Source organism: Carettochelys insculpta, chromosome 34 (assembly GCF_033958435.1).
Source record: "Carettochelys insculpta isolate YL-2023 chromosome 34, ASM3395843v1, whole genome shotgun sequence".
Taxonomy (NCBI): domain Eukaryota; kingdom Metazoa; phylum Chordata; order Testudines; family Carettochelyidae; genus Carettochelys; species Carettochelys insculpta.
The window spans coordinates 1,257,800-1,280,922 of record NC_134170.1 but is presented as its reverse complement, the minus strand read 5'-3'; the positions used below and the strand labels follow the sequence as shown (position 1 = coordinate 1,280,922).

The window sequence follows — 23,123 nt, the reverse complement described above, 5'->3', positions numbered from 1 at the left end:
TTGTAGAATTTGGTTTTTATTAACAGACCAAAGTTCAAGGCCACGACGCAGGTGGGGGCTGACAGACAGATGCAAGCAATGTACAGAGGAAACAGAACAAGGGGGTGTCCCACAAACCCCAGACCCCCCACTGCTGATGGCTCTCGGGGGGCCCAGGCAGGAGCCCTCCCCCCTCCTCTGCACACAGCAGCCAAGGTCCCTGAAGGGGACTGAAGAGGCCCCTCTTCAACCCTTACATGGCTGCTGCAGCCAGGTGCCTGTGGGCCCGGGGAGCTGGCGCCCCTAGAGGGGCCAGGCCCTGCCCCACTCCCTGCCCCTGAGCCAGCCAGCCCTGCCCTGGGCCAGGGGGAGCCGGCACCGCTAGAGGGGCCAGGCCCTTCCCCGTTCCCTGCCCCTGAGCCAGCCAGTCCTGCCCTGGGGGCCGACTCCCTCGTGTCAGTTAGAATAGCCCCATAGCCGCCCGGGGGGATGCAGCGAGGGCATTAAAGTGCTTCGTTAATGAATCATTGTTAGAAAATAAAATTAATTAAAGCAAAATATACACAGAGCCTGGGGGCGGGGAGGCCCCAGCTCCCCCTGTACATTCACCCCCACCTGCTCAGCCAGCGCCTGCAGGGCACACGGCTGTGGGGAGCAGTTCTGGGGGCACCGCGCCGTCAGGGGCTCGCCCCTACCCCAGCCCCCCAAAGGGCAGCCCTGCCCCATGCCCCTACCTACAGGCAAAGCTAAATTGGCACAAGGTGATGGGTCTAAGACCTCCGCAGCTCTGACTGCAGTCCCCGCCCCCAGTGTGCATCACTAAGGAGCCAGCGCTTCCCCCCACACAAACCTGGGGCAGCCAGAATGCTGCACACATGCGCCCACCTCTGGGGCGGGGCGGCCGTTGACACAGGGGACCCCTTGTCCAGTGCCAAGATGCGCCCACCTCTGGGGTGGGGTGGCCAGGACACAGGGACCCCTTGTCCAGTGCCGAGACGCGCCCACCTCTGGGGTGGGGTGGCCAGGACACAGGGACCCCTTGTCCAGTGCCGAGATGCGCCCACCTCTGGGGTGGGACAGCCGGTGACACGGGGACCCCTTATCCGGTGCTGAGATGCGCCCACCTCTGGGGTGGGGTGGCCGGGACACAGGGACCTTGCATAGCTATGAACACAGCAGGTCCCCAGCAGTCAGGGTGGGGGCGAGTGAAGCGCAGGTGGGGCTGTCAGTTGTCAGTCATGGGGGGCCCCCACTGTCACGCTGGCGACCCCCCTGAAGCAGCAGCAGACGTAGGTGGGAGAAGTCACTCAAGGCATCGGTACTTCTGAGTAGTCAGTCCTGATCCTTGCAGGCTGGGGGAGTCTCTGGCACATGGATCCAGGGTCTCAGTGGGCCCAGCCCAGCCTGGCCCCACCCTGCCCCTGCCCTTCGGAGGTGGGGCCCGAGCTGGGGGCGGGACCTTACCAGTTCATGATGCAGTTTCTGTTTAGTGTCATGAAGTAAACCTGGCTGCTGCCCCCTGAGCGCACGGAGGCAAAGAAAACCTGAGAGGAAGAGAGCAGAAGGTCTCAGATGTGCCCAGCTCTGGGGCAGGGCAGCCGGTGACATGGGCACCCCTCACCCAGCGCCGAGATGCGCCTACCTCTGGGGCAGGGCAGCCGGTGACATGGGCACCCCTCACCCAGCGCCGAGATGCGCCCACCTCTGGGGCAGGGCAGCCGGTGACATGGGCACCCCTCACCCAGCGCCGAGATGCGCCCGATGTGATGGAGTGGGGGATACCTGTGTATGTGAGTGGCTCACAGAGGGTGGGGGGCTCCTGCTGAGGGTGACCTGGTGACCAGGTGACCCCTCTGGGCTGCAGACAAAGGGGGAGGTGGAGCCTGAGGGGTTTGAATTGGAACTGGGAGTTGGAAGCAGTGAGTCTGGGCTGGGAGAGAGAGAGAGACAAAGGAGGGGGCCAGGCCCCAGCTCTGGGGGCCCCTCGGGGCCTCCTCTCCCCAACATGGATGGGACTGGCTGTCTCTGCCGGCTGTACTGACTCCTCTGTACGACGCTGTGTCCTGTCGGCTAATAAACCTGCTGTTCTCCTGCCGAGTGAGAGACTCTCCTGCCTGCGGACGGGGTGCAGAGCTTGGGGGACCCCAGAACCCCATCACACCCCTCTGGGGCGGGGCGGCCGGTGACACGGGGACCCCTCGCCCAGCGCTGAGATGCGCCCACTGTGATGGAGTCAGGGGAGTGCATGTGCGTGAGGAGCAGAGCAGCTCCCAGCGGCTAAGGATGACCCCTGGGCTGTACCCTAGGCTGGCAGGTAACACCTCTGCCCTGAGCACAGAGCAGGGAGGAGCCGAGCTGGGTTGGAATGGGGGCGGCAGTGAGAAGCTGGGGGGAGAGGGAGCTGGAGGGCAGCCAGCCTGGCGCGGGGGGAAGCTGCACCCCAGAGGGGCACCCCTCGGGCTCCTCTCCCCAGGACGGGTTGGAATGACTGTCTCTGCCGGCTGTACTGACCCCACTGTGCTGAGCTGGGCTCTGCCGCCTCCTAAACCTCCCGTTCTACCTGCTGGGTGAGAGTTCCTGCGGCCGGGGGGGCAGCGCTTGGGGCCCCCTGAACCCCATCCCACCCACCTCTGGGGTGGGGCAGCCAGTGACATGGGAACCCCTCGCCCAGTGCCGAGATGTGCCCACCTCTAGGGCGGGGCGTACCAGCTGACAAGACGGTAGCTACGGGGAGGGCCCCAGCCCACCTTGTCATTGCGCTCGCAGAGGAACTTGAGGCGCTGTGCCCGCTTGTGCATGAAGACGCCATCCAGATGGCCCGTCTCCACTGAGCGGATCTCAATGGCCTTCTCACCCCAGCCCATGATCTGGTTGGAGCAGATGTAAGCTGGGGGGACAACAAGAGTCAGGGGAGGGGCTGCCACCCCCTGCTCTAACCACCAGCCCCCACTGCCCCCGAGCACCGGGGACAGAACCCAGGAGTCCTGGCTCCCAGCACCTGCTCTAACCACCAGCCCCCACTGCCCCCGAGCACCAGGGAGAGAACCCAGGAGTCCTGGCTCCCACCTGCCCTGCTCTGACCACCAGCCCCCACTGCCCTCCCAGCGCTGGGGAGAGAACCCAGGAGTCCTGGCTCCCACCCCCTGCTCTAACCACCAGCCCCCACTGCCCTCCCAGCGCTGGGGAGAGAACCCAGGAGTCCTGGCTCCCACCCCCTGCTCTACCCACCAGCCCCCACTGCCCTCCCAGTGCCGGGGAGACAACCCAGGAGTCCTGGCTCCCACCCCTGCCCCAGAGGGACCCAGGTGTCCGGGCTCACCCACGGAGGTGGGCATCTCGCCCCACTGCAGCACCACGTCCTTGATGATGCGGCCGTAGGTGTTGACATAGACGCCCTCGTCCTCGTAGCAGAGCAGCATCTCCACCCCCTCCGTCTGGGGCAGGAAGATGATGGCGTGGGGTGTGATGTGAGTCTGGATCTGTGGGCAGGACACAGGTCAGGGACAAAGGGCTGCCAGCCGCAGGCCCCGCCCCCCGACTCTGAGGCCCCGCCCCACTCACGTGCACAGGGATGTAGATGTCATAGGTGTTCCCAGAGTCGACGTCGATGGCGTGAAACCCGGCACAGGACCCATAGATCACCTTCAGCCGCTGCCCCTCCTCCACCGTCAGCTCCACCAGCAGGGGGCGATGCGGCAGGTCAGCGAAGGACTGAAATGGAGGGGGGTGGGTCACAGCTGGGCGGTGCCTGCGCTCACCACTCACCCCACTGCCCTGCGCCGGCTGCAAGAGAACCCAGGAGTCCTGGCTCCCGGCCCCCTGCTCTGACCACCCGCCCCCACGGCCCTCCCAGCGCCGGGGAGAGAACCCAGGAGTCCTGGCTCCCTGCTCTGACCGCCAGCCCCCACTGCCCTCCCAGCGCCGGGGAGAGAACCCAGGAGTCCTGGCTCCCGGCCCCTGCTCTAACCACCAGCCCCCACTGCCCTCTCAGCGCCGGGGAGAGAACCCAGGAGTCCTGGCTCCCGGACCCTGCTCTGACCACCAGCCCCCCCTGCCCTCCCAGCGCCGCGGAGAGAACCCAGGAGTCCTGGCTCCCGGCCCCTGCTCTGACCACCAGCCCCCACGGCCCTCCCAGCGCCAGGGAAAGAACCCAGGAGTCCTGGCTCCAGGCCCCTGCTCTGCCCACCCGCCCCCACTGCCCTCCCAGCACTGGGGAGAACGCAGGAGTCTGGGCTCTCCCCTCCCAGCACTGGGGAGAACGCAGGGGTCCGGGCTCCCGGCCGGCGGGTACCTTGAAGGCCATGAACTTGTGGTAGGGCTTGGGGGCCCAGGCGTACACCTCCACCGAGCTCTTGAGGGCGATGACCAGGAACTTGATGCGCTCGTACTTCACTGCCGGTGTGGGGGGAGGTGAGCCGAGCTGAGCAGGCGGGGGCAGCCCAGGGAGCCCCTCCCACCCGGTAGCAGGGTACGTCCCCCTGTGGGGGTCGGCCACGGGGCGACCCTGCGGCACATGGGGGGTGGCCAGACCAGGGAGGGGCCCTTACCTCGCAGCAGTGGGCGTGGCCAGCCCACAGGGGGCAGGGCCCTCAACTGCGCAGTACGGGTCATGTCCTGGGCTGTCCAGCCCGAAGGGGAGTGGGCAGCCGCAAAGAGGGGAGCCCTTACCCATGCAGTGGTGGGCGTGGCCATGGGCTGGGAGGGGCGGGGCCCTTACCCACAGGGCAGTGGCCATGCCCACGGGCTGGGAAGGGGCGTGGCCAGCTGGGAGGGGCGGGGCCCTTACCCATGGGGCAGTGGCCATGCCCACGGGCTGGGAAGGGGCGTGGCCAGCTGGGAGGGGCGGGGCCCTTACCCACAGGCTGGGAAGGGGCGGGGCCCTTACCCACAGGGCAGTGGCCATGCCCACGGGCTGGGAAGGGGCGTGGCCAGCTGGGAGGGGAGGGCCCTTACCCATGGGGCAGTGGCCATGCCCACGGGCTGGGAAGGGGCATGGCCAGCTGGGAGGGGCGGGGCCCTTACCCATGGGGCAGTGGCCATGCCCACGGGCTGGGAAGGGGCGGGGCCAGCTGGGAGGGGAGGGCCCTTACCCACGCGGTAGTGGACACAGCCCTCCATGTCCCCCACGGTGGTCCAGCCCTGTTTCTTCTCCACCTCGGGGTCGTTGTGAAGGATCTTGTTGCGCAGCCAGGACAGGTAGTAGACCCGCAGCTTGTTGCGCTTGCCTGCGCGAGACGGGCCTGAGCCGAGCTCCCTGCCTGCCGCGGCCCCAGCTGGGGCTGCCAGGGAGGCGCTGCTGAGCTGCCCTTGTCTCCGCAGGGGCTCCCGCCTGGCGCACCGGCACAGCGCCCGTGGGGCAGGGACAGGCTGGCAGGGCTGGGGGTGGTGTGTGGGGCTCTGGGGCGAGGCTGGACTCCCCCTAGCAAGACGGAAACCCCAGCCGGGACGCCAGGGGCTGCTTTGAACCAACTTGCCCTGGGTTCGTTCCCCGGGGCGGTGCCCAGAACCCCGCCACATGCCAGGGCCGGGGGCACTTACCCGAGATGGTGGTGAGCAAGTTGAGTCCCTCCAGCACGTCCATCTGCTGGAAGCGCCGGCGGCTGATCAGCCCGTACACCTTTCCCTGCCCACTGCGGTCCAGCAGCAGCAGCCCGCTCTCCGTGCCCACCAGCAGGTTCACGCCTGGGGGCCAGAGCAGGGCAGGGGACGACCATTAGTGGGTCCCTGCCCCGGGCCCAGGGAGGTGTGGGGGCAGCTGGGGGGCGCTGAGCCGGCTGGCGCCGCGCGTGTGGGCGCAGCGTTTCCGTGGGGCGTTCATGGGTCCCTGCCCCGGGCCCAGGGAGCTGTGGGGGCAGCTGGGGGGCGCTGAGCCGGCTGGCGCCGCTCGTGTGGGCGCAGCGTTTCCGTGGGGCGTTCGTGGGTCCCTGCCCCGGGCCCAGGGAGCTGTGGGGGCAGCTGGGGGGCGCTGAGCCGGCTGGCGCCGCTCGTGTGGGCGCAGCGTTTCCGTGGGGCGTTCGTGGGTCCCTGCCCCGGGCCCAGGGAGGTGTGGGGGCAGCTGGGGGGCGCTGAGCTGGCTGGCGCCGCTCGTGTGGGCGCAGCGTTTCCGTGGGGCGTTCGTGGGTCCCTGCCCCGGGCCCAGGGAGCTGTGGGGGCAGCTGGGGGGCGCTGAGCTGGCTGGCGCCGCACGTGTGAGCGCAGCGTTTCCGTGGGGCGTTCGTGGGTCCCTGCCCCAGGCCCAGGGAGGTGTGGGGGCAGCTGGGGGGCGCTGAGCCGGCTGGCGCCGCGCGTGTGGGTGCAGCGTTTCCGTGGGGCGTTTGTGGGTCCCTGCCCCGGGCCCAGGGAGCTGTGGGGGCAGCTGGGGGGCGCTGAGCCGGCTGGCGCCGCTCGTGTGGGCGCAGCGTTTCCGTGGGGCGTTTGTGGGTCCCTGCCCCGGGCCCAGGGAGCTGTGGGGGCAGCTGGGGGGCGCTGAGCTGGCTGGCGCCGCACGTGTGAGCGCAGCGTTTCCGTGGGGCGTTCGTGGGTCCCTGCCCCAGGCCCAGGGAGGTGTGGGGGCAGCTGGGGGGCGCTGAGCCGGCTGGCGCCGCGCGTGTGGGTGCAGCGTTTCCGTGGGGCGTTCGTGGGTCCCTGCCCCGGGAGCTGTGGGGGCAGCTGGGGGGCGCTGAGCCGGCTGGCGCCGCACGTGTGAGCGCAGCGTTTCCGTGGGGCGTTCGTGGGTCCCTGCCCCAGGCCCAGGGAGGTGTGGGGGCAGCTGGGGGGCGCTGAGCCGGCTGGCGCCGCGCGTGTGGGCGCAGCGTTTCCGTGGGGTGTTCATGGGTCTCTGCCCCAGGCCCAGGGAGGTGTGGGGGCAGCTGGGGGGCGCTGAGCTGGCTGGCACCGCTCGTGTGGGCGCTGCGTTTCCTTGGGGCGTTGGTGGGTCTCTGCCCCAGGCCCAGGGAGGTGTGGGGGCAGCTGGGGGGCGCTGAGCCGGCTGGCGCCGCTTGTGTGGGCGCAGCATTTCCGTGGGGCGTTACCGGGGTTGGCCCGGGGCCAGGGCCGGGGCCGGGAGCGCCCAAGGGGTGGTGGAGACCTATTGCAGAAGGTCCCCGGGCAGGGGAAGCCCGACCCCATCCCACCCCTCCCAATGGGACCGGACCCACACGGGGCTGCTCCGACTCCAGCCCCCTGCAGAGGAGTCTGGCTGCGTCGGGTGCCCCAGCAGAGGCGACGGCCGACTGCCCGAAAAGGCCGCGGTCGGGTGAGCGGCTTCCCGGACAGGCTCCATCCTGGACGTGCTGCCCCGGGGGAGAACAAGGGGGCTCCCTCCACACGGGCACCGAGGGGGTCCTGGGGTTCCCCCGGCTCTGCCCTCACTCTGCTCCCAGCGGGCAGGAGGACTTTGCGGAGCAGCGAGTCCGTTGGCTGCAGCTGGTGCCGAGCCTGGTGCGATCGGTGGGGGCAGCAGGACCCTTTTGCCCCTCACGGCCGGGCCCGGCGCGCGTGGGGATGCGGGGGGGAAGTGCCCGCTGGAGTGGGGATGGGGGGCTGGGGCCCAGCACCTCTCAGCTGTCCTGTCCCAGCCCAGCCCAGCCCAGGAGAACAGGAGCATTGGAGGGATGTGCTGGGGTGACCCTTGTGGGCCGGGCTCTGGGGGCGCTGCCGAGGCCCCCGGTCTGGGCAGGCGGTGGCCCTGGCTCTGAGCTACTCGCCCTGGTCTGACCCCCCGGCCCCGCTCACCCCACAGGGCTGCGCAGAGGATCTCCGAGTTGAAGCGCTTCTTGTACTTGCGGATCTCGGGGGTGTCGCTGTGGGGCCGCGTGTTGGTGGGGTTCACGTTAACCACCGAGCCCTTGCGCACCTCCAGCTTCAGCTGCTCCAGCTGGCTGGGGTCGGCCCCCACCAGCGCTGGGGGGAGACATGGCTCAGGGCTGAGGTCAGCCCCCACCAGCGCTCCCTTCCCTGCCAGCGCTGGGGGGAGACACGGCTCAGGGCTTGGATCAGCCCCTGCCAGCGCCCCCCTCCCCGCCTGGCCCATTGTCAGCAACCCCTTCCCCAGCGCCCCCTTCCCCAGCGCCGGCCCTCCACTCACCGGTGAGAGGGATGCTGTCCCCGGTGCCGGCGCTCTGGTAGATGCCCAGGTCCACAAACATGGTGAAGGAGCTTTTACCAGGGGCCTTCACCAGCCCCCGCGACTGATACTGGAGGGAGACACGACTCCTTGACCCTCCTTCCCTGGCCCGGGTCGCCCAGAGCGGCCCCAGCCGGGACCCCTCGGTCCCTGAGCCCCCCCCAGCCCAGCCAGGACCCCTTGGTCCCTGAGCCCCCCCCAGCCCAGCCGGGACCCCTCCGCGTTCCCTGCAGCCCAGCCGGGACCCCTCCCTGAGCCCCCCCCAGCCCAGCCGGGACCCCTCCGCGTTCCCTGCAGCCCAGCCAGGACCCCTCCCACTCCCTGCAATCCAGCCTGGACCCCTCGGTCCCGCAACCCAGCGGCTCACCTCACTGGTGCTCTCCTTGGCGGGGGAGCCGGCCTGGCCCTTGGCCTCGGTGGGCGAGTGGCTGGGCTGCACCACGTCTGGCAGGTTGGGGTAGCCGTTGCTGTCGGCATGCAGCAGGCTGCGCTCCTCCTCGGGGGTCTGGGGGTGGGACGTCAGCAGGAGGCCAGCTGCGCCCCTTTCCCTGCCCCGATCTCACCCCCCATCGCCCACAGGGCCTGGCCCTCCCCTCCCACACTGCCCCAATCTCACCGCGCCCCCCAGGGCCTGGCCCTCCCCTCCCACATTGCCCTGATCTCACTGTGCCCCCCAGGGCCTGGCCCTCCCCTCCCACCCCACCCTGATCACACCCCCCCCCAGGGCCTGGCCCTCCCCTCCCACACTGCCCCAATCTCACCCCCCCCCACCCACGTGGCCTGGCCCTCCCCTCCCACCCCACCCCGATCTCACCCCCCTCCGGGGCCTGGCCCTCCCCTCCCACATTGCCCCAATCTCACCCCCCCCGGGGGCTGGCCCTCCCCTCCCCGATCTCACCCCACCCCGCCCCCCCCGGGGCCTGGCCTTGCCCTCCCGCCCCGCCCCACCCCAGGCCCCGGCCCCACTCACCCGCTGCACCAGCAAGGTGCCATGGCCGCCGTAGGAGCTGGTCTCCGATCCGCTCCCCGCCGGCTCGTCCAGCTCGTGCACCACCATGGTGCTCACGCTGTCCGTGTCGCCGTCCCCACTGTGCCTGGGGGGCAGGGGCAGGGGCTGTGAGGGGGGGCGGGGCTCCCTGCCCCCTCAACCCCGCACCCGCCAGGCCCCGCCCCCACCTGCTGCCAGCTGGCTCCACGCCCCCGGCTGGGGCCTCGCCCTCCTCCTCCTCCTCCTCGCTGCTGTCCAGCTCCTCACTGGAGGAGGAGTAGTCCATCGCCTTCTTGGGGGGCCGCAGGGGCTCCTCTGGCCGCTCCTTCAGCAGCACCAAGTTCTGGGGGGGCAGGGGGAGTCCTGGGGGGCCAGCCTGGCGACAGCCACACACACCCAGCTGGCCCCACACCAGCCCAAGAGCGGGGCCCGGACGCCTGGGTCCTCTCCCAGGCACTCGGAGGGCAGTTGGGGGCCGGGAGCCAGGACTCCTGGGTTCTCTCCCCAGCGCTGGGAGGGCAGTGGGGGCTGGTGGTTAGAGCAGGGGCCGGGAGCCAGGACTCCTGGGTTCTCTCCCCCGTGCTGGGAGGACAGTGGGGGCTGGTGGTTAGAGCAGGGCCAGGAGCCAGGACTCCTGGGTTCTCTCCCCAGTGCTGGGAGGGCAGTGGGGGCTGGTGGTTAGAGCAGGGCCGGGAGCCAGGACTCCTGGGTTCTCTCCCCAGCGCTGGGAGGGCAGTGGGGGCTGGTGGTTAGAGCAGGGCCGGGAGCCAGGACTCCTGGGTTCTCTCCCCGGCGCTGGGAGGACAGTGGGGGCTGGTGGTTAGAGCAGGGCTGGGAGCCAGGACTCCTGGGTTCTCTCCCCGGCGCTGGGAGGACAGTGAGGGCTGGTGGTTATAGCAGGGCCGGGAGCCAGGACTCCTGGGTTCTCTCCCCCGTGCTGGGAGGGCAGTGGGGGCTGGTGGTTAGAGCAGGGGGTGGGAGCCAGGACTCCTGGGTTCTCTCCCCAGTGCTGGGAGGGCAGTGGGGGCTGGTAGTTAGAGCAGGGGGTGGGAGCCAGGACTCCTGGGTTCTCTCCCCAGTGCTGGGAGGGCAGTGGGGGCTGGTGGTTAGAGCAGGAGGCCGGGAGCCTGGATGCCTGGGTTCTGTCCCCCTCTCCTGCTGGGTCTGACCCCCAGCCTGCCCCCCCTGGGCCTGGCCCCATTCTCAGGAGAGGAAGACGCACACAGCACAGGATGGGGCACAGCTGCTACCGACACACACACACACTGACCTCGCCGATGGCGCGTTTATAGCTCTGCGGCAAGGTGCGGGCAGCAGAGGGAAGCAAGGGGGAGAGGTTAATGCTGTTACAGCAAGACCCTGGGAGCCCCTGACCTCAGCCACAACTGCAACGCAATGTCGGGGGGCTGGCACAGCCTCCAGCCCCCCTCAGCACACACCAATCAGCACAAGGCTGGGAGCTGGGACTCCTGGGTTCTCTCCCGGCACTGGGGGGCAGTGGGGGCTGGTGTTTAGAGCAGGGGCCGGGAGCCAGGACTCCTGGGTTCTCTCCGTGCCGCTGGGAGGGCAGTGGGGGCTGGTGGTTAGAGCAGTGGCTGGGAGCCAGGACTCCTGGGTTCTCTCCCCGGTGCTGGGAGGGCAGTGGGGGCTGGTGGTCGGAGCAGGGGGCCGGGAGCCAGGACTCCTGGGTTCTCTCCCCGGCGCTGGGAGGGCAGTGGGGGCTGGTGGTTAGAGCAGGGGCTGGGAGCCAGGACTCCTGGGTTCTCTGCTCACATCACAGGGTGAACACCTGCTCCTGGATGTCTGGCCCCCCTGGGCAGGGGGTGGTGGCCCAGGGCAGCATGGGATCCAGGTCTCCTCCCTGCACACTTACCGCAGGCCGGCCGGGGCGCGAGCGGTGATCCTCTGCCTTGGGCTTGCTCACCGGGGGCAGGATGGGGGAGCTGTCCCTCTTTGAGGCGGCTGGGGGGAGAGCGTGTCAGTGGGGCTGGATGTACCCCCGCCATGCCCCCCGGCCCGGCCCGCCCCCCCCGCCTGCCTACCCCCAAGACGGTTGCGTTCCAGGGAGCCAGCCTGGGGCAGGTCGATGCTGCTCGAGGGTCGCTCCCAGCCAGGGTCGCTGCGCCGCAGGTCTGGGTTGCTGTGCAGAGTAGAAAGAGTCAGACAGGGCCCAGCACCGCCCCTGCACCCCAGCCAGAGCCCAGGAGAGCAGAGCAGCCCATCACCAGCACAGCTGCAGCACCACGTCCCAAGCCGAGCCCCTGCGGCATTACCTACTGCTGCTGGGCACGGGGGCCGGGGCACGGCCCAGTCCCCGCCGGGGTGGCTGGGGAGGAGGTGCCGGTGCCGGGGGCTCCTCGGGCAGTGCCCTCTCCGGCCGGCCCTGCGGGTGGATGTGCCGGGCCAGCTTGCTGTGGGGTCTGCAGAGGGGAGAGGAGGGTCACTGCCATCTGCAGGGCAGTTGAGCCGGGTGAGACAGGCAGAGCAGCTCCCAGCGGCTAAGGATGACCCCTGGGCTGTACCCTAGGCTGGCAGGTAACACCTCTGCCCTGAGCACAGAGCAGGGAGGAGCCGAGCTGGGTTTGAATGGGGGCGGCAGTGAGAAGCTGGGGGGAGAGGGAGCTGGAGGGCAGCCACCCTGGCGAGGGGGAAAGCTGCACCCCTCGGGCTCCTCTCCCCAGGATGGGTTGGAATGACTGTCTCTGCCGGCTGTACTGACCCCTGTGTGCTGAGCTGGGCTCTGGCGCCTCCTAAACCTCCCGTTCTACCTGCTGGGTGAGAGTCACCCCTGCCTGCGGCCAGGGGGCAGTGCTTGGGGACCCCAGAACCCCATCACAGTGTGTGCAGTCAGCTGCTCTGCCCCAGAAGTGGGTGCATCTCGGCACTGGGCCCCCGTGTCACTGGCCGCCCCGCCCCAGAAGTGGGTGCATCTCGGTGCCAGGTGAGGGGTGCCTGTGTCTCTGTCTGCCCCGCCCCAGAGCTGGGTGCATCTCGGCGCCGGGCGAGGGGTCCCTGTGTCACCGGCCGCCCTGCCCCAGAGGCGGGCGCATCTCGGCACTGGGCGAGGGGTCCCCCTGTCACTGGCTGCCCCGCCCCAGAGGTGGGCGCATCTCGGTGCCAGGTGAGGGGTGCCTGTGTCATTGGCCGCCCCGCCCCAGAGGTGGGCGCATCTTGGAGCTGGGCGAGGGGTGCCTGTGTCACTGGCCGCCCCGCCCCAGAGGTGGGCGCATCTCGGCGCCGGGCGAGGGCTGCCTGTATCACTGGCCGCCCCGCCCCAGAGGTGGGCGCATCTCGGCGCCGGGCGAGGGGTGCCTGTGTCTCTGGCCGCCCCGCCCCAGAGGTGGGTGCATCTCGGTGCCGGGCGAGGGCCAGGCAGCCAAGCGGGTATAAGCGATCGCGCAATGACAAGGTTGTGCTGCTCAGGAGTGGCCGGAGCGGGGCCGGTAGAGAAGCCTGACTGGAGCTTATGCCGAGTTGCAAGCAGGCGCACCCAGCGCACATGCAGGGCCAGCGTGGACCCTTCCGCTGCCTCGGGAAAGCGCCTGGCGAGTGCCGCTCCTGCCCTGGTCCCTCCTGCGGCTGCGTAAGGAAGACGGCTGGCATGCGGACGGGCCCTGGGCTGCCGGACGCAGCATGTGCCAGCAGCCACACCAGCCGCTCTCCCAAGAAGCGTCGCGTGGGCTTGGCTGCTCGCAAGGGTGGTGGCAGCGTCGGGGGACCGGTTCTTCCGCAGCAGTTTGCCTGGCCGCGACCCCCTCCGGCTGGGGCGTGCTCGGCACGGGAGTGCTCACTGGCCTCCCCTCCAAAACCCCAGGTGCTTCGAGGCAGCTCACGCCGCGCAAACGCAAGGCACGGGTCCGCAGGGGCCCATGGGACCCAAGCAACGGAGGACAGGGCACGTTCTCCAGGGCCCTGCAGCGTAGGGAAGACGGACACAAGGCAAGAGACGGGCCTGGCTTGCCCAGGAGAGCTGCAGTGAGCTATTCGCTGGGAAGGAGTCGTACTGAGAGGGAACTTGGGCGAAACACAAGTGACACGAGTCCGCAGAGGAGCTCAAAAGGGACAGAAAAGGGCCCCATGGAAACATGCTCCCAGCGGCTCACAGAAGCGAGAGGCCGGCCGGCCACGGACGGGGTCGGACCCTGCCCGGCGCACAGGGAGAGGCGGTAACCGAGAAGCAGGGACAGGATGGCACGGCACTAACGACGCCTGGGTCAGTTTTCACCCACAAAGCTGGGGCTGCTGGACACAGCCGAGGTCGGGCCGGAAGCTACGGCCGGGAAAAGCCAATTAACGGTTCCTCAGGCAAGTTCGAGGCCTTCACGCCACACGCAGCCGCCGCCGCCCCAGGAGGGGGAAAGGGAAACAAGGCCAGCCTGGAAAGCACAGACTTGTGGGCCAGGACAGCACGGTGAGGCCCCAGTCGCACCGGCACTCCTCGGCCTTCTGGACCAGGCTCGCTCTCCACGCCGGCAGACGGCCCGGTCCCATCTCTCACACAGCCCGGGGGACGGTGTAGAGCGCACGCAGGACTCCCAGGCCACCGGATGAACGCAAATCCTCAGGCAGCAGTCAGGCACAGCCGAGGGAGCCGGGCAGAGCGCTGCCGAGCCGGCCCCGCAGGCAGGGAAAGGGATGGCAGCAGGGCGACAGCGCTGGAGAGCGGGACTGAGGGGGGCGTCAGACTCACGCTGGGCCAGCAACGCCCAGCTGCTTTGTCCATCGCACAGGCTTCAGACTCCCTCAGACACAGAGTTAGCGGGCACCAAACTCCCGATCCACAGACCCGCCAGCCGTCTCGTCACGGCTCGCTCTGCGTCTCGCTGGAGAGCGGTTCTCACCCCACTCTGCCCAGAGGCCCCTGAACTGCGACACCTTCTTGCGGGGTTTGACCGGGATGGAGGTTTCCTGGGTCGCTAGAGGGGCTCGTTTGCATGCTGGGCTTCAGCGAACCCTCGGCTGCCCCCGCCCCTCTGCTCTCTGATTTGGCCACATTGCTTACTGCTTTTGGGTCTCTGGGCCTTAAATATGGAGTCTGCTCTGGTGCGGCCGTGGGCTGAAGAAGTGGGTCTGTCCCACCAAAGCTGAACTAAGGTATTATTTTGCTCGTCTGTAAAGTGCGACTGGACAGGTCTGTTGTTTTGATAGTATACAGACTAGCCCGACTCTCTCTCTGTTACTGCTCAGGCTGCGTGTGTGCGTGAGGGGCAGAGCAGCTCCCAGCGGCTAAGGATGACCCCTGGGCTGCACCCTAGGCTGGCAGGTAACACCTCTGCCCTGAGCACAGAGGAGCCGAGCTGGGTTGGAATGGGGGCGGCAGTGAGAAGCTGGGGGGAGAGGGAGCTGGAGGGCAGCCAGCCTGGTGAGGGGGGAATCTACACCCCAGAGGGGCACCCCTCGGGCTCCTCTCCCCAGGACGGGTTGGAAGGACTGTCTCTGCCGGCTGTACTGACCCCTCTGTGCTGAGCTGGGCTCTGCCGCCTCCTAAACCTCCCGTTCTACCTGCTGAGTGAGAGTCACTCCTGCCTGCGGCCGGGGGGTAGCGCTTGGGGACCCTGCACCCTGTCACAGGGACGAGGGAGGCCCCGTACTTTGGGGAAGAGAAGGCTCGGGGGGGTAGTCACAGAGCCCAACAGGACGGGGCTGAGGGATGGGGGCCCGAGGGGGGCGGACGTCTCACCTGGCTCTCACGGCGTGGCTCTGCCGACTGCTGCCGCCAACCCCGCTGGTGTTGAGCGCCGTGGCGATGGACGAGGTTCGCTGCGGCACCTGGGAGGAGAGGGGCAGAGCAGTGAGGGGCTCTGGGGGCATTACATCCGCAAGACCGTGCTCTGGAATCCAGGCCTGCCGGGACGATGTGGGAAGGGGAGAAGCACGCGCAGACAGGGGTGAGTCCGGGCTGCCCAGGGAGGGGATACGGGAAGCTGGGCCGGAGCCGTTCCGGGCACAGCGCCGGCAGTGGGGTCCCTACGCGTCCGGCCCACGTCGGGTGGGTCAGACTTCGGCGGGAGGCCGGAGCCGTTCCGGGCACAGCGCCGGCAGTGGGGTCCCTACGCGTCCGGCCCACGTCGGGTGGGTCGGACCTCGGCAGGAGGCCGAGACCGGAGCCGTTCCGAGCACAGCGCCGGCAGTGGGGTCCCTACGCGTCCAGCCCACGTCGGGTGGGTCAGACCTCGGCGGGAGGCCGGAGCCGTTCCGAGCACAGCGCCGGCAGTGGGGTCCCTACGCGTCCGGCCCACGTCGGGTGGGTCAGACCTCGGCCGGAGGCCAGAGCCGTTCCGGGCACAGCGCCGGCAGTGGGGTCCCTAAGCGTCCGGCCCACGTCGGGTGGGTCAGACCTCGGCGGGAGACCGGAGCCGTTCCGAGCACAGCGCCGGCAGTGGGGTCCCTACGCGTCCGGCCCACGTCGGGTGGGTCAGACCTTGGCGGGAGGCCGGAGCCGTTCCGGGCACAGCGGTGGCAGTGGGGTCCCTACGCGTCCGGCCCACGTCGGGTGGGTCAGACTTCGGCGGGAGGCCGAGACCGGAGCCGTTCCGAGCACAGCGCCGGCAGTGGGGTCCCTACGCGTCCGGCCCACGTCGGGTGGGTCAGACCTCGGCGGGAGGCCGGAGCCGTTCCGAGCACAGCGCCGGCAGTGGGGTCCCTACGCGTCCGGCCCACGTCGGGTGGGTCAGACCTCGGCGGGAGACCGGAGCCGTTCCGAGCACAGCGGTGGCAGTGGGGTCCCTACGCGTCCGGCCCACGTCGGGTGGGTCGGACCTCGGCAGGAGGCCGAGACCGGAGCCGTTCCGAGCACAGCGCCGGCAGTGGGGTCCCTACGCGTCCGGCCCATGTCGGGTGGGTCAGACCTCGGCGGGAGGCCAGAGCCGTTCCGGGCACAGCGCCGGCAGTGGGGTCCCTACGCGTCCGGCCCACGTCGGGTGGGTCAGACCTCGGCGGGAGACCGGAGCCGTTCCGAGCACAGCGCCGGCAGTGGGGTCCCTACGCGTCCGGCCCACGTCGGGTGGGTCAGACCTCGGCGGGAGGCCGGAGCCGTTCCAAGCACAGCGCCGGCAGTGGGGTCCCTACGCGTCCGGCCCACGTCGGGTGGGTCAGACCTCGGCGGGAGGCCAGAGCCGTTCCGGGCACAGCGCCGGCAGTGGGGTCCCTACGCGTCCGGCCCACGTCGGGTGGGTCAGACCTCGGCCGGAGGCCAGAGCCGTTCCGAGCACAGCGGTGGCAGTGGGGTCCCTACGCGTCCGGCCCACGTCGGGTGGGTCAGACCTCGGCCGGAGGCCAGAGCCGTTCCGAGCACAGCGCCGGCAGTGGGGTCCCTACGCGTCCGGCCCACGTCGGGTGGGTCAGACCTCGGCAGGAGGCCAGAGCCGTTCCGAGCACAGCGCCGGCAGTGGGGTCCCTACGCGTCCGGCCCACGTCGGGTGGGTCAGACCTCGGCCGGAGGCCAGAGCCGTTCCGAGCACAGCGCCGGCAGTGGGGTCCCTACGCGTCCGGCCCACGTCGGGTGGGTCGGACCTCGGCAGGAGGCCGGAGCCGTTCCGAGCACAGCGCCGGCAGTGGGGTCCCTACGCGTCCGGCCCACGTCGGGTGGGTCAGACCTCGGCCGGAGGCCAGAGCCGTTCCGGGCACAGCGCCGGCAGTGGGGTCCCTACGCGTCCGGCCCACGTCGGGTGGGTCAGACCTCGGCCGGAGGCCAGAGCCGTTCCGGGCACAGCGCCGGCAGTGGGGTCCCTACGCGTCCGGCCCACGTCGGGTGGGTCAGACCTCGGCGGGAGGCCGGAGCCGTTCCGAGCACAGCGCCGGCAGTGGGGTCCCTACGCGTCCGGCCCACGTCGGGTGGGTCAGACCTCGGCTGGAGGCCAGAGCCGTTCCGAGCACAGCGCCGGCAGTGGGGTCCCTACGCGTCCGGCCCACGTCGGGTGGGTCAGACCTCGGCGGGAGGCCAGAGCCGTTCCGAGCACAGCGCCGGCAGTGGGGTCCCTACGCGTCCGGCCCACGTCGGGTGGGTCAGACCTCGGCGGGAGGCCAGAGCCGTTCCGAGCACAGCGCCGGCAGTGGGGTCCCTACGCGTCCGGCCCACGTCGGGTGGGTCGGACCTCGGCGGGAGACCGGAGCCGTTCCGGGCACAGCGCCGGCAGTGGGGTCCCTACGCGTCCGGCCCACGTCGGGTGGGTCAGACCTCGGCGGGAGACCGGAGCCGTTCCGAGCACAGCGCCGGCAGTGGGGTCCCTACGCGTCCGGCCCACGTCGGGTGGGTCAGACCTCGGCGGGAGGCCGGAGCCGTTCCGGGCACAGCGCCGGCAGTGGGGTCCCTACGCGTCCGGCCCACGTCGGGTGGGTCAGACCTCGGCTGGAGGCCGGAGCCGTTCCGAGCACAGCGGTGGCAGTGGGGTCCCTACGCGTCCGGCCCACGTCGGGTGGGTCAGACCTCGGCGGGAGGCCAGAGCCGTTCCGAGCACAGCGCCGGCAGTGGGGTCCCTACGCGTCCGGCCCACGTCGGGTGGGTCAGACCTCGGCGGGACGCCGGAGCCGTTCCGGGCACAGCGGTGGCAGTGGGGTCCCTACGCGTCCGGCCCACGTCGGGTGGGTCAGACCTCGGCGGGAGGCCGGAGCCGTTCCGGGCACAGCGCCGGCAGTGGGGTCCCTACGCGTCCGGCCCACGTCGGGTGGGTCAGACCTCGGCGGGAGACCGGAGCCGTTCCGGGCACAGCGCCGGCAGTGGGGTCCCTACGCGTCCGGCCCACGTCGGGTGGGTCAGACCTCGGCGGGAGGCTGGAGCCGTTCCGGGCACAGCGCCGGCAGTGGGGTCCCTACGTGTCCGGCCCACGTCGGGTGGGTCAGACCTCGGCGGGAGGCTGAGGCCGGGCCAGCCCTGGGGAAGGGGCCCCGTCTGTGATTGGGCACTGGGCTGGCCTGACCAGGCCCCAAGGCGCACCGGAGCAGCATGACAGACGGGCTGTGAGCTGCTCGCCCTGGCGAGACGCTGCTACCTTGGGGGGAGCCTCGGTCTCGGCGCGGCCCCAGGGCCCCCGGGGAGCGTCGGCAGGGCCCGGCGTCTCCGAGGTGGGGTCCGAGTTCTGGCGGATGATGGCGGCACGGGCTGGCGCGGGCGTGGTGGGGTCCTGCACGGGGAAGGCCGCCACGTTCTTGCTGGGCTGGTCCTGCAGGGACTGGGAGCGCGGCACCGGCGCGGCGTAGGGCTTCAGCGGCACGCGGTGGGCCAGGTGGCTCTGCGGGAAGCGGGGACATCACTGCCGGGTTCGGGGCACCCCAGCACCACGCAGCCCCCGGGGCCCCAACCCGGAGTGTGGGCGCCTGGCCCCCAGCTGCAGCCCCCACCTTGTGCTGCCCCTCCTGCGGCTCGACGGGGCGCTGCATGGGGGGCGTCTGGCTTGTGGGGCCAGAGCCCAGGGACACCGACTCCGAGCGCGTCTGCAGGGCTGGGTCTGACACGGTGCTGCCCAGCTTGGTCTGCGCAGCTGGAGAGCTCTGCTTGTTCAGCCGCGTGCGCTCCTCCACCTGCTGGGCGCGAGACAGCAGGGCAGGGCGGGGACCCAGGCGTCCTGGCTGCCAGCCCCCACTGCCCTCCCTGTCTGCTGGGGACAGAACCCAGGTGTCCTGGCTCCCAGCGCCCACTGCCCTCCCGCTCTGCTGGGGACAGAACCCAGGCGTCCTGGCTCCCAGCCCCCACTGCCCTCCCCGTCTGCTGGGGACAGAACCCAGGCGTCCTGGCTCCCAGCGCCCACTGCCCTCCCGCTCTGCTGGGGACAGAACCCAGGCGTCCTGGCTCCCAGCGCCCACTGCCCTCCCCCTCTGCTGGGGACAGAACCCAGGCGTCCTGGCTCCCAGCGCCCACTGCCCTCCCGCTCTGCTGGGGACAGAACCCAGGCGTCCTGGCTCCCAGCCCCCACTGCCCTCCCCCTCTGCTGGGGACAGAACCCAGGCGTCCTGGCTCCCAGCGCCCACTGCCCTCCCCCTCTGCTGGAGACAGAACCCAGGCGTCCTGGCTCCCAGCGCCCACTGCCCTCCCCCTCTGCTGGGGACAGAACCCAGGCGTCCTGGCTGCCAGCCCCCACTGCCCTCCCCGTCTGCTGGGGACAGAACCCAGGCGTCCTGGCTGCCAGCCCCTGCTCTAACCACCAGCCCCCACTGCCCTCCCAGCGCCAGGGAGAGAACCCAGGAGTCCTGGCTCCCGCCCCCTGCTCTAACCACCAGCCCCCACTGCCCTCCCAGCACCAGGGAGAGAACCCAGGAGTCCTGGCTCCCGGCCCCTGCTCTAACCACCAGCCCCCACTGCCCTCCCAGCACCAGGGAGAGAACCCAGGAGTCCTGGCTCCCACCCCCTGCTCTAACCACCAGCCCCCACTGCCCTCCCAGCGCCGGGGAGAGAACCCAGGAGTCCTGGCTCCCGGCCCCCTGCTCTAACCACCAGCCCCCTCTGCCCTCCCAGCGCCAGGGAGAGAACCCAGGAGTCCTGGCTCCCGGCCCCTGCTCTAACCACCAGCCCCCACTGCCCTCCCAGCGCCAGGGAGAGAACCCAGGAGTCCTGGCTCCCAGCCCCTGGTCTACCCACCAGCCCCCTGTCCCAGGGAGAAGCCCGGCGCGCTGGCTCCCCTACCTCCCGGGCCCAGGCGGGCTTGTCGGCAGCGTGGGCGCTGCGGCTGTAGTGGTACAGGGGCTTGTCGCCGCGGCCCAGCGCCCCTTGCTGCTGCTGCTGCTGCTGCTGCTGGTGCTGCAGGGAGCGCAGGTAGGCGTGCTCCTGCTGCAGCTGCCGCTGGAGTCGCTCCGACTGCCGCTGCTCCTCCAGCTGCTTCCGCTTGTACTCCTGGGGGACGGCACCATCAGGCGGAGTGGCACAGGGACCCAGGCGTCCCGACGCGCACGGCCGCTCACACGGCGTCCCGACACGCACGGACAAGACCCAGGAGTCCTGACACACACAGCCGCTCACACAGGCGTCCCGATGCATGCGGAGGAGACCCAGGTGTCCCAACATGCACGGAGGGGACCCAGGCATCCTGACGCGTGTACAGCCGCTCACGCACACATCCTGATGTGTGCACGGAGGGGGACCCAGGTGTCCTGACATGCACAAGGACGCTGCGGGTGACACAGGCATCCTAACACATAGATACAGAGCGAACCCAGACGTCCCAACACACACACACACAGAGGGAACCCAGGCATCCTGACACGCGCAAGCACACAGCAGGTGACACAGGCATCCTGAGACGTGTCCATGCTGAGGTGGACCCAGGTGTCCCGACACACACGTCCCCGCACCAGCGGGGGACCCAGGCGCCCCGACACACGCACGTGCACGCAGCAGCGGGGGGGACCCAGGCACTCCGTGCGATGGGGTTCAGGGGTCCCCCTGCACTGCACCCCGTCTGCTGGCAGGAGAGACTCTCACTCAGCAGGTACAACAGCAGGTTTATTAGGCAACAGGTGTCCAGTTTCTCACAGAAGCGACAGCACAGCAGCCAGAGACAGTCCTTCCAACCCGTCCTGGGGGGAAGACCCCGAGGGGAGCCCCTCTGGGGTGCAGTTTTCCCCTCCTCAGGCTGGCTGCCTTCCAGCTCCTCTTTCCCCAGCTTCCTAACTGCTGCCCCCGATTCAAAACCCAGCTCGGCTCCTCCCTGCTCTTTGTTCAGGCAGAGGTGTTACCTGCCAGTTGTAGCCCCAGGGTCACCCTTAGCCACTGGGAGCTGCTGCTTGCCTCAGACATCCAGCCTGACTCACACATGCACCCCCCCCACTCCATCACAGCCCAACACACGCACGTGCACGCAGCAGCGGGGGGGGACCCAGGCACCCCGACACACGCACGTGCACGCAGCAGCGGGGGGGGACCCAGGCGCCCCGACACACGCACGTGCACGCAGCAGCAGGGGGGGACCCAGGCGCCCCGACACACGCACGTGCACGCAGCAGCGGGGGGAGACCCAGGCGCCCCGACACACGCACGTGCACGCAGCAGCGGGGGACAAGGCATGCCCTAGGCAGACCCCGCACAGCCTGACGGGAACGGCCGTGACTGCTCTGGGGGCAGGAACGGCTCCCCCCACCAGCGGCGTGGGCCATGGGGCTGGACCCTGCCCCCAGAGCCCCCACCCGGCAGCCAGGCCGGGAACCCCCGAGGCCCCTCAGGGGCACACTTCCCTGGGGGCAGCCTCCCGGCTGAGTGCAGCTCAGAGCGACCCCAAGGCTGCTCCAAGCAGGGCGGGGCCGGCCGCAGCAAGGCCCGGGTTACCAGAAGCAGAGCCTGTTCCTGCAGGAGCTGCTGTTGCAGGATTTCTAGCTGCCTCTGCTCCTCCTCTAACTTGTGCCTGATATACTCCTGCAGAGGGACAGACGGAGCCCGGTCACAGAGAAGGGGCCCAGAGCCCAGAGGCGACAGCCGCGGCCACAAGAGGGGGAAGCCCTTAGCCCAGACCCCACCCCAGGCAGTGCAGACTTCGGGGCCTGAGAGATCCCAACCCCTGGCAGAAACAGAGCGGGGCACTGACCCCTGGGCAGTCGAGAGGTCACAAGAGCAGAAGTGAGAATAGCGAAGAACCCCAGAGTCCGGGCTCCCAGCCCCCTGCTCTAACCACCAGCCCCCACTGCCCTCTCAGCGCCAGGGAGAGAACCCAGGAGTCCTGGCTCCCGGCCCCCTGCTCTAACCACCAGCCCCCACTGCCCTCTCAGCGCCAGGGAGAGAACCCAGGAGTCCTGGCTCCCGGCCCCCTGCTCTAACCACCAGCCCCCACTGCCCTCTCAGCGCCAGGGAGAGAACCCAGGAGTCCTGGCTCCCACCCCCTGCTCTAACCACCAGCCCCCACTGTCCTCCCAGCGCCGGGGAGAGAACCCAGGAGTCCTGGCTCCCGGCCCCCTGCTCTAACCACCAGCCCCCACTGTCCTCCCAGCGCCAGGGAGAGAACCCAGGAGTCCTGGCTCCCGCCCCCTGCTCTAACCACCAGCCCCCACTGCCCTCCCAGCGCCAGGGAGAGAACCCAGGAGTCCTGGCTCTCGCCCCCTGCTCTAACCACCAGCCCCCACTGCCCTCTCAGCGCCAGGGAGAGAACCCAGGAGTCCTGGCTCCCGCCCCCTGCTCTAACCACCAGCCCCCACTGTCCTCCCAGCGCCAGGGAGAGAACCCAGGAGTCCTGGCTCCCGCCCCCTGCTCTAACCACCAGCCCCCACTGCCCTCCCAGCACCAGGGAGAGAACCCAGGAGTCCTGGCTCCCACCCTCTGCTCTAACCACCAGCCCCCACTGCCCTCCCAGCGCCGGGGAGAGAACCCAGGAGTCCTGGCTCCCACCGTCTGCTCTACCCACCAGCCCCCACTGCCCTCCCAGCGCCAGGGAGAGAACCCAGGAGTCCTGGCTCCCACCCCCTGCTCTAACCACCAGCCCCCACTGCCCTCCCAGCGCAGGGGAGACAATCCAGGTGTCCTGGCTCCCACCCCCTGCTCTAACCACCAGTCCTCATTCCCATTCTGAAGGCTCAATGACCTGCAAGAGGCCCTGCTGAGGCCCAGCCTGGCTCAGATGAGGGATGATGGGGGATGCCAGGGGGCCCCAAGAGACAGTGGTGGTTACAGCCCCTGGGCCACCCCCGTCAGAGGGAAAGAGCTGGGCTGAGCAGGGCAGGGAGGGGGGGCAGTACCTGCTCACGCTCAGCCTGCCGGCGTTCCTCCTCCCGCCGCAGCACCTGCATGTCCTCCAGCCGCCGCTGCTCCCGCTCCCGCCGCTGCTGCTGTGGGGCAGGAGCCAGCAGGACGTGGGACTGGCATCCCGGGACCCAGGAGTCCTGGCTCCCAGCCCCTGCTCTGACCGCCAGCCCCCACTGCCCTCCCCAGCACTGGGGAGAGAACCCAGGAGTCCTGGCTCCCACCCCCTGCTCTGACCACCAGCCCCCACTGCCCCCCAGCGCCGGGGAAAGAACCCAGGAGTCCTGGCTCCCAGCTCCTGCTCTAACCACCAGCCCCCACTGCCCTCCCAGCGCCAGGGAGAGAACCCAGGAGTCCTGGCTCCCACCCCCTGCTCTGACCACCAGCCCCCACTGCCCTCC

General features: G+C 70.0%; 1 protein-coding gene across 9 annotated transcripts in view; it reads right to left on the bottom strand.

Annotated features, from left to right (window-relative positions):
* Positions 1–23,123, bottom strand: part of MINK1 (misshapen like kinase 1) — a 52,637-nt gene continuing 29,514 nt past the window's right edge. The window contains exons 13-34 of one of the 9 annotated variants that reach the window (XM_074982987.1): positions 22,719–22,805; positions 21,322–21,408; positions 19,687–19,893; positions 18,408–18,587; positions 18,059–18,298; positions 14,752–14,840; positions 11,345–11,491; positions 11,114–11,211; positions 10,945–11,033; positions 10,342–10,365; positions 9,260–9,414; positions 9,054–9,177; positions 8,451–8,588; positions 8,045–8,153; positions 7,693–7,860; positions 5,518–5,661; positions 5,070–5,204; positions 4,271–4,371; positions 3,541–3,690; positions 3,299–3,458; positions 2,727–2,866; positions 1–1,523 (exon numbers count right to left, since the gene is read on the bottom strand). In XM_074982987.1, the coding sequence (XP_074839088.1) occupies positions 1,440–1,523; positions 2,727–2,866; positions 3,299–3,458; positions 3,541–3,690; positions 4,271–4,371; positions 5,070–5,204; positions 5,518–5,661; positions 7,693–7,860; positions 8,045–8,153; positions 8,451–8,588; positions 9,054–9,177; positions 9,260–9,414; positions 10,342–10,365; positions 10,945–11,033; positions 11,114–11,211; positions 11,345–11,491; positions 14,752–14,840; positions 18,059–18,298; positions 18,408–18,587; positions 19,687–19,893; positions 21,322–21,408; positions 22,719–22,805 (2,856 nt within the window). In that variant the 3' untranslated portion in view covers positions 1–1,439. Of the gene's footprint in view, positions 1,524–2,726; positions 2,867–3,298; positions 3,459–3,540; positions 3,691–4,270; positions 4,372–5,069; positions 5,205–5,517; positions 5,662–7,692; positions 7,861–8,044; positions 8,154–8,450; positions 8,589–9,053; positions 9,178–9,259; positions 9,415–10,341; positions 10,366–10,944; positions 11,034–11,113; positions 11,212–11,344; positions 11,492–14,751; positions 14,841–18,058; positions 18,299–18,407; positions 18,588–19,686; positions 19,894–21,321; positions 21,409–22,718; positions 22,809–23,123 lie in introns of all 9 variants that reach the window. The other 8 variants (XM_074982985.1, XM_074982990.1, XM_074982988.1 and 5 more) reach the window with 8 other exon arrangements.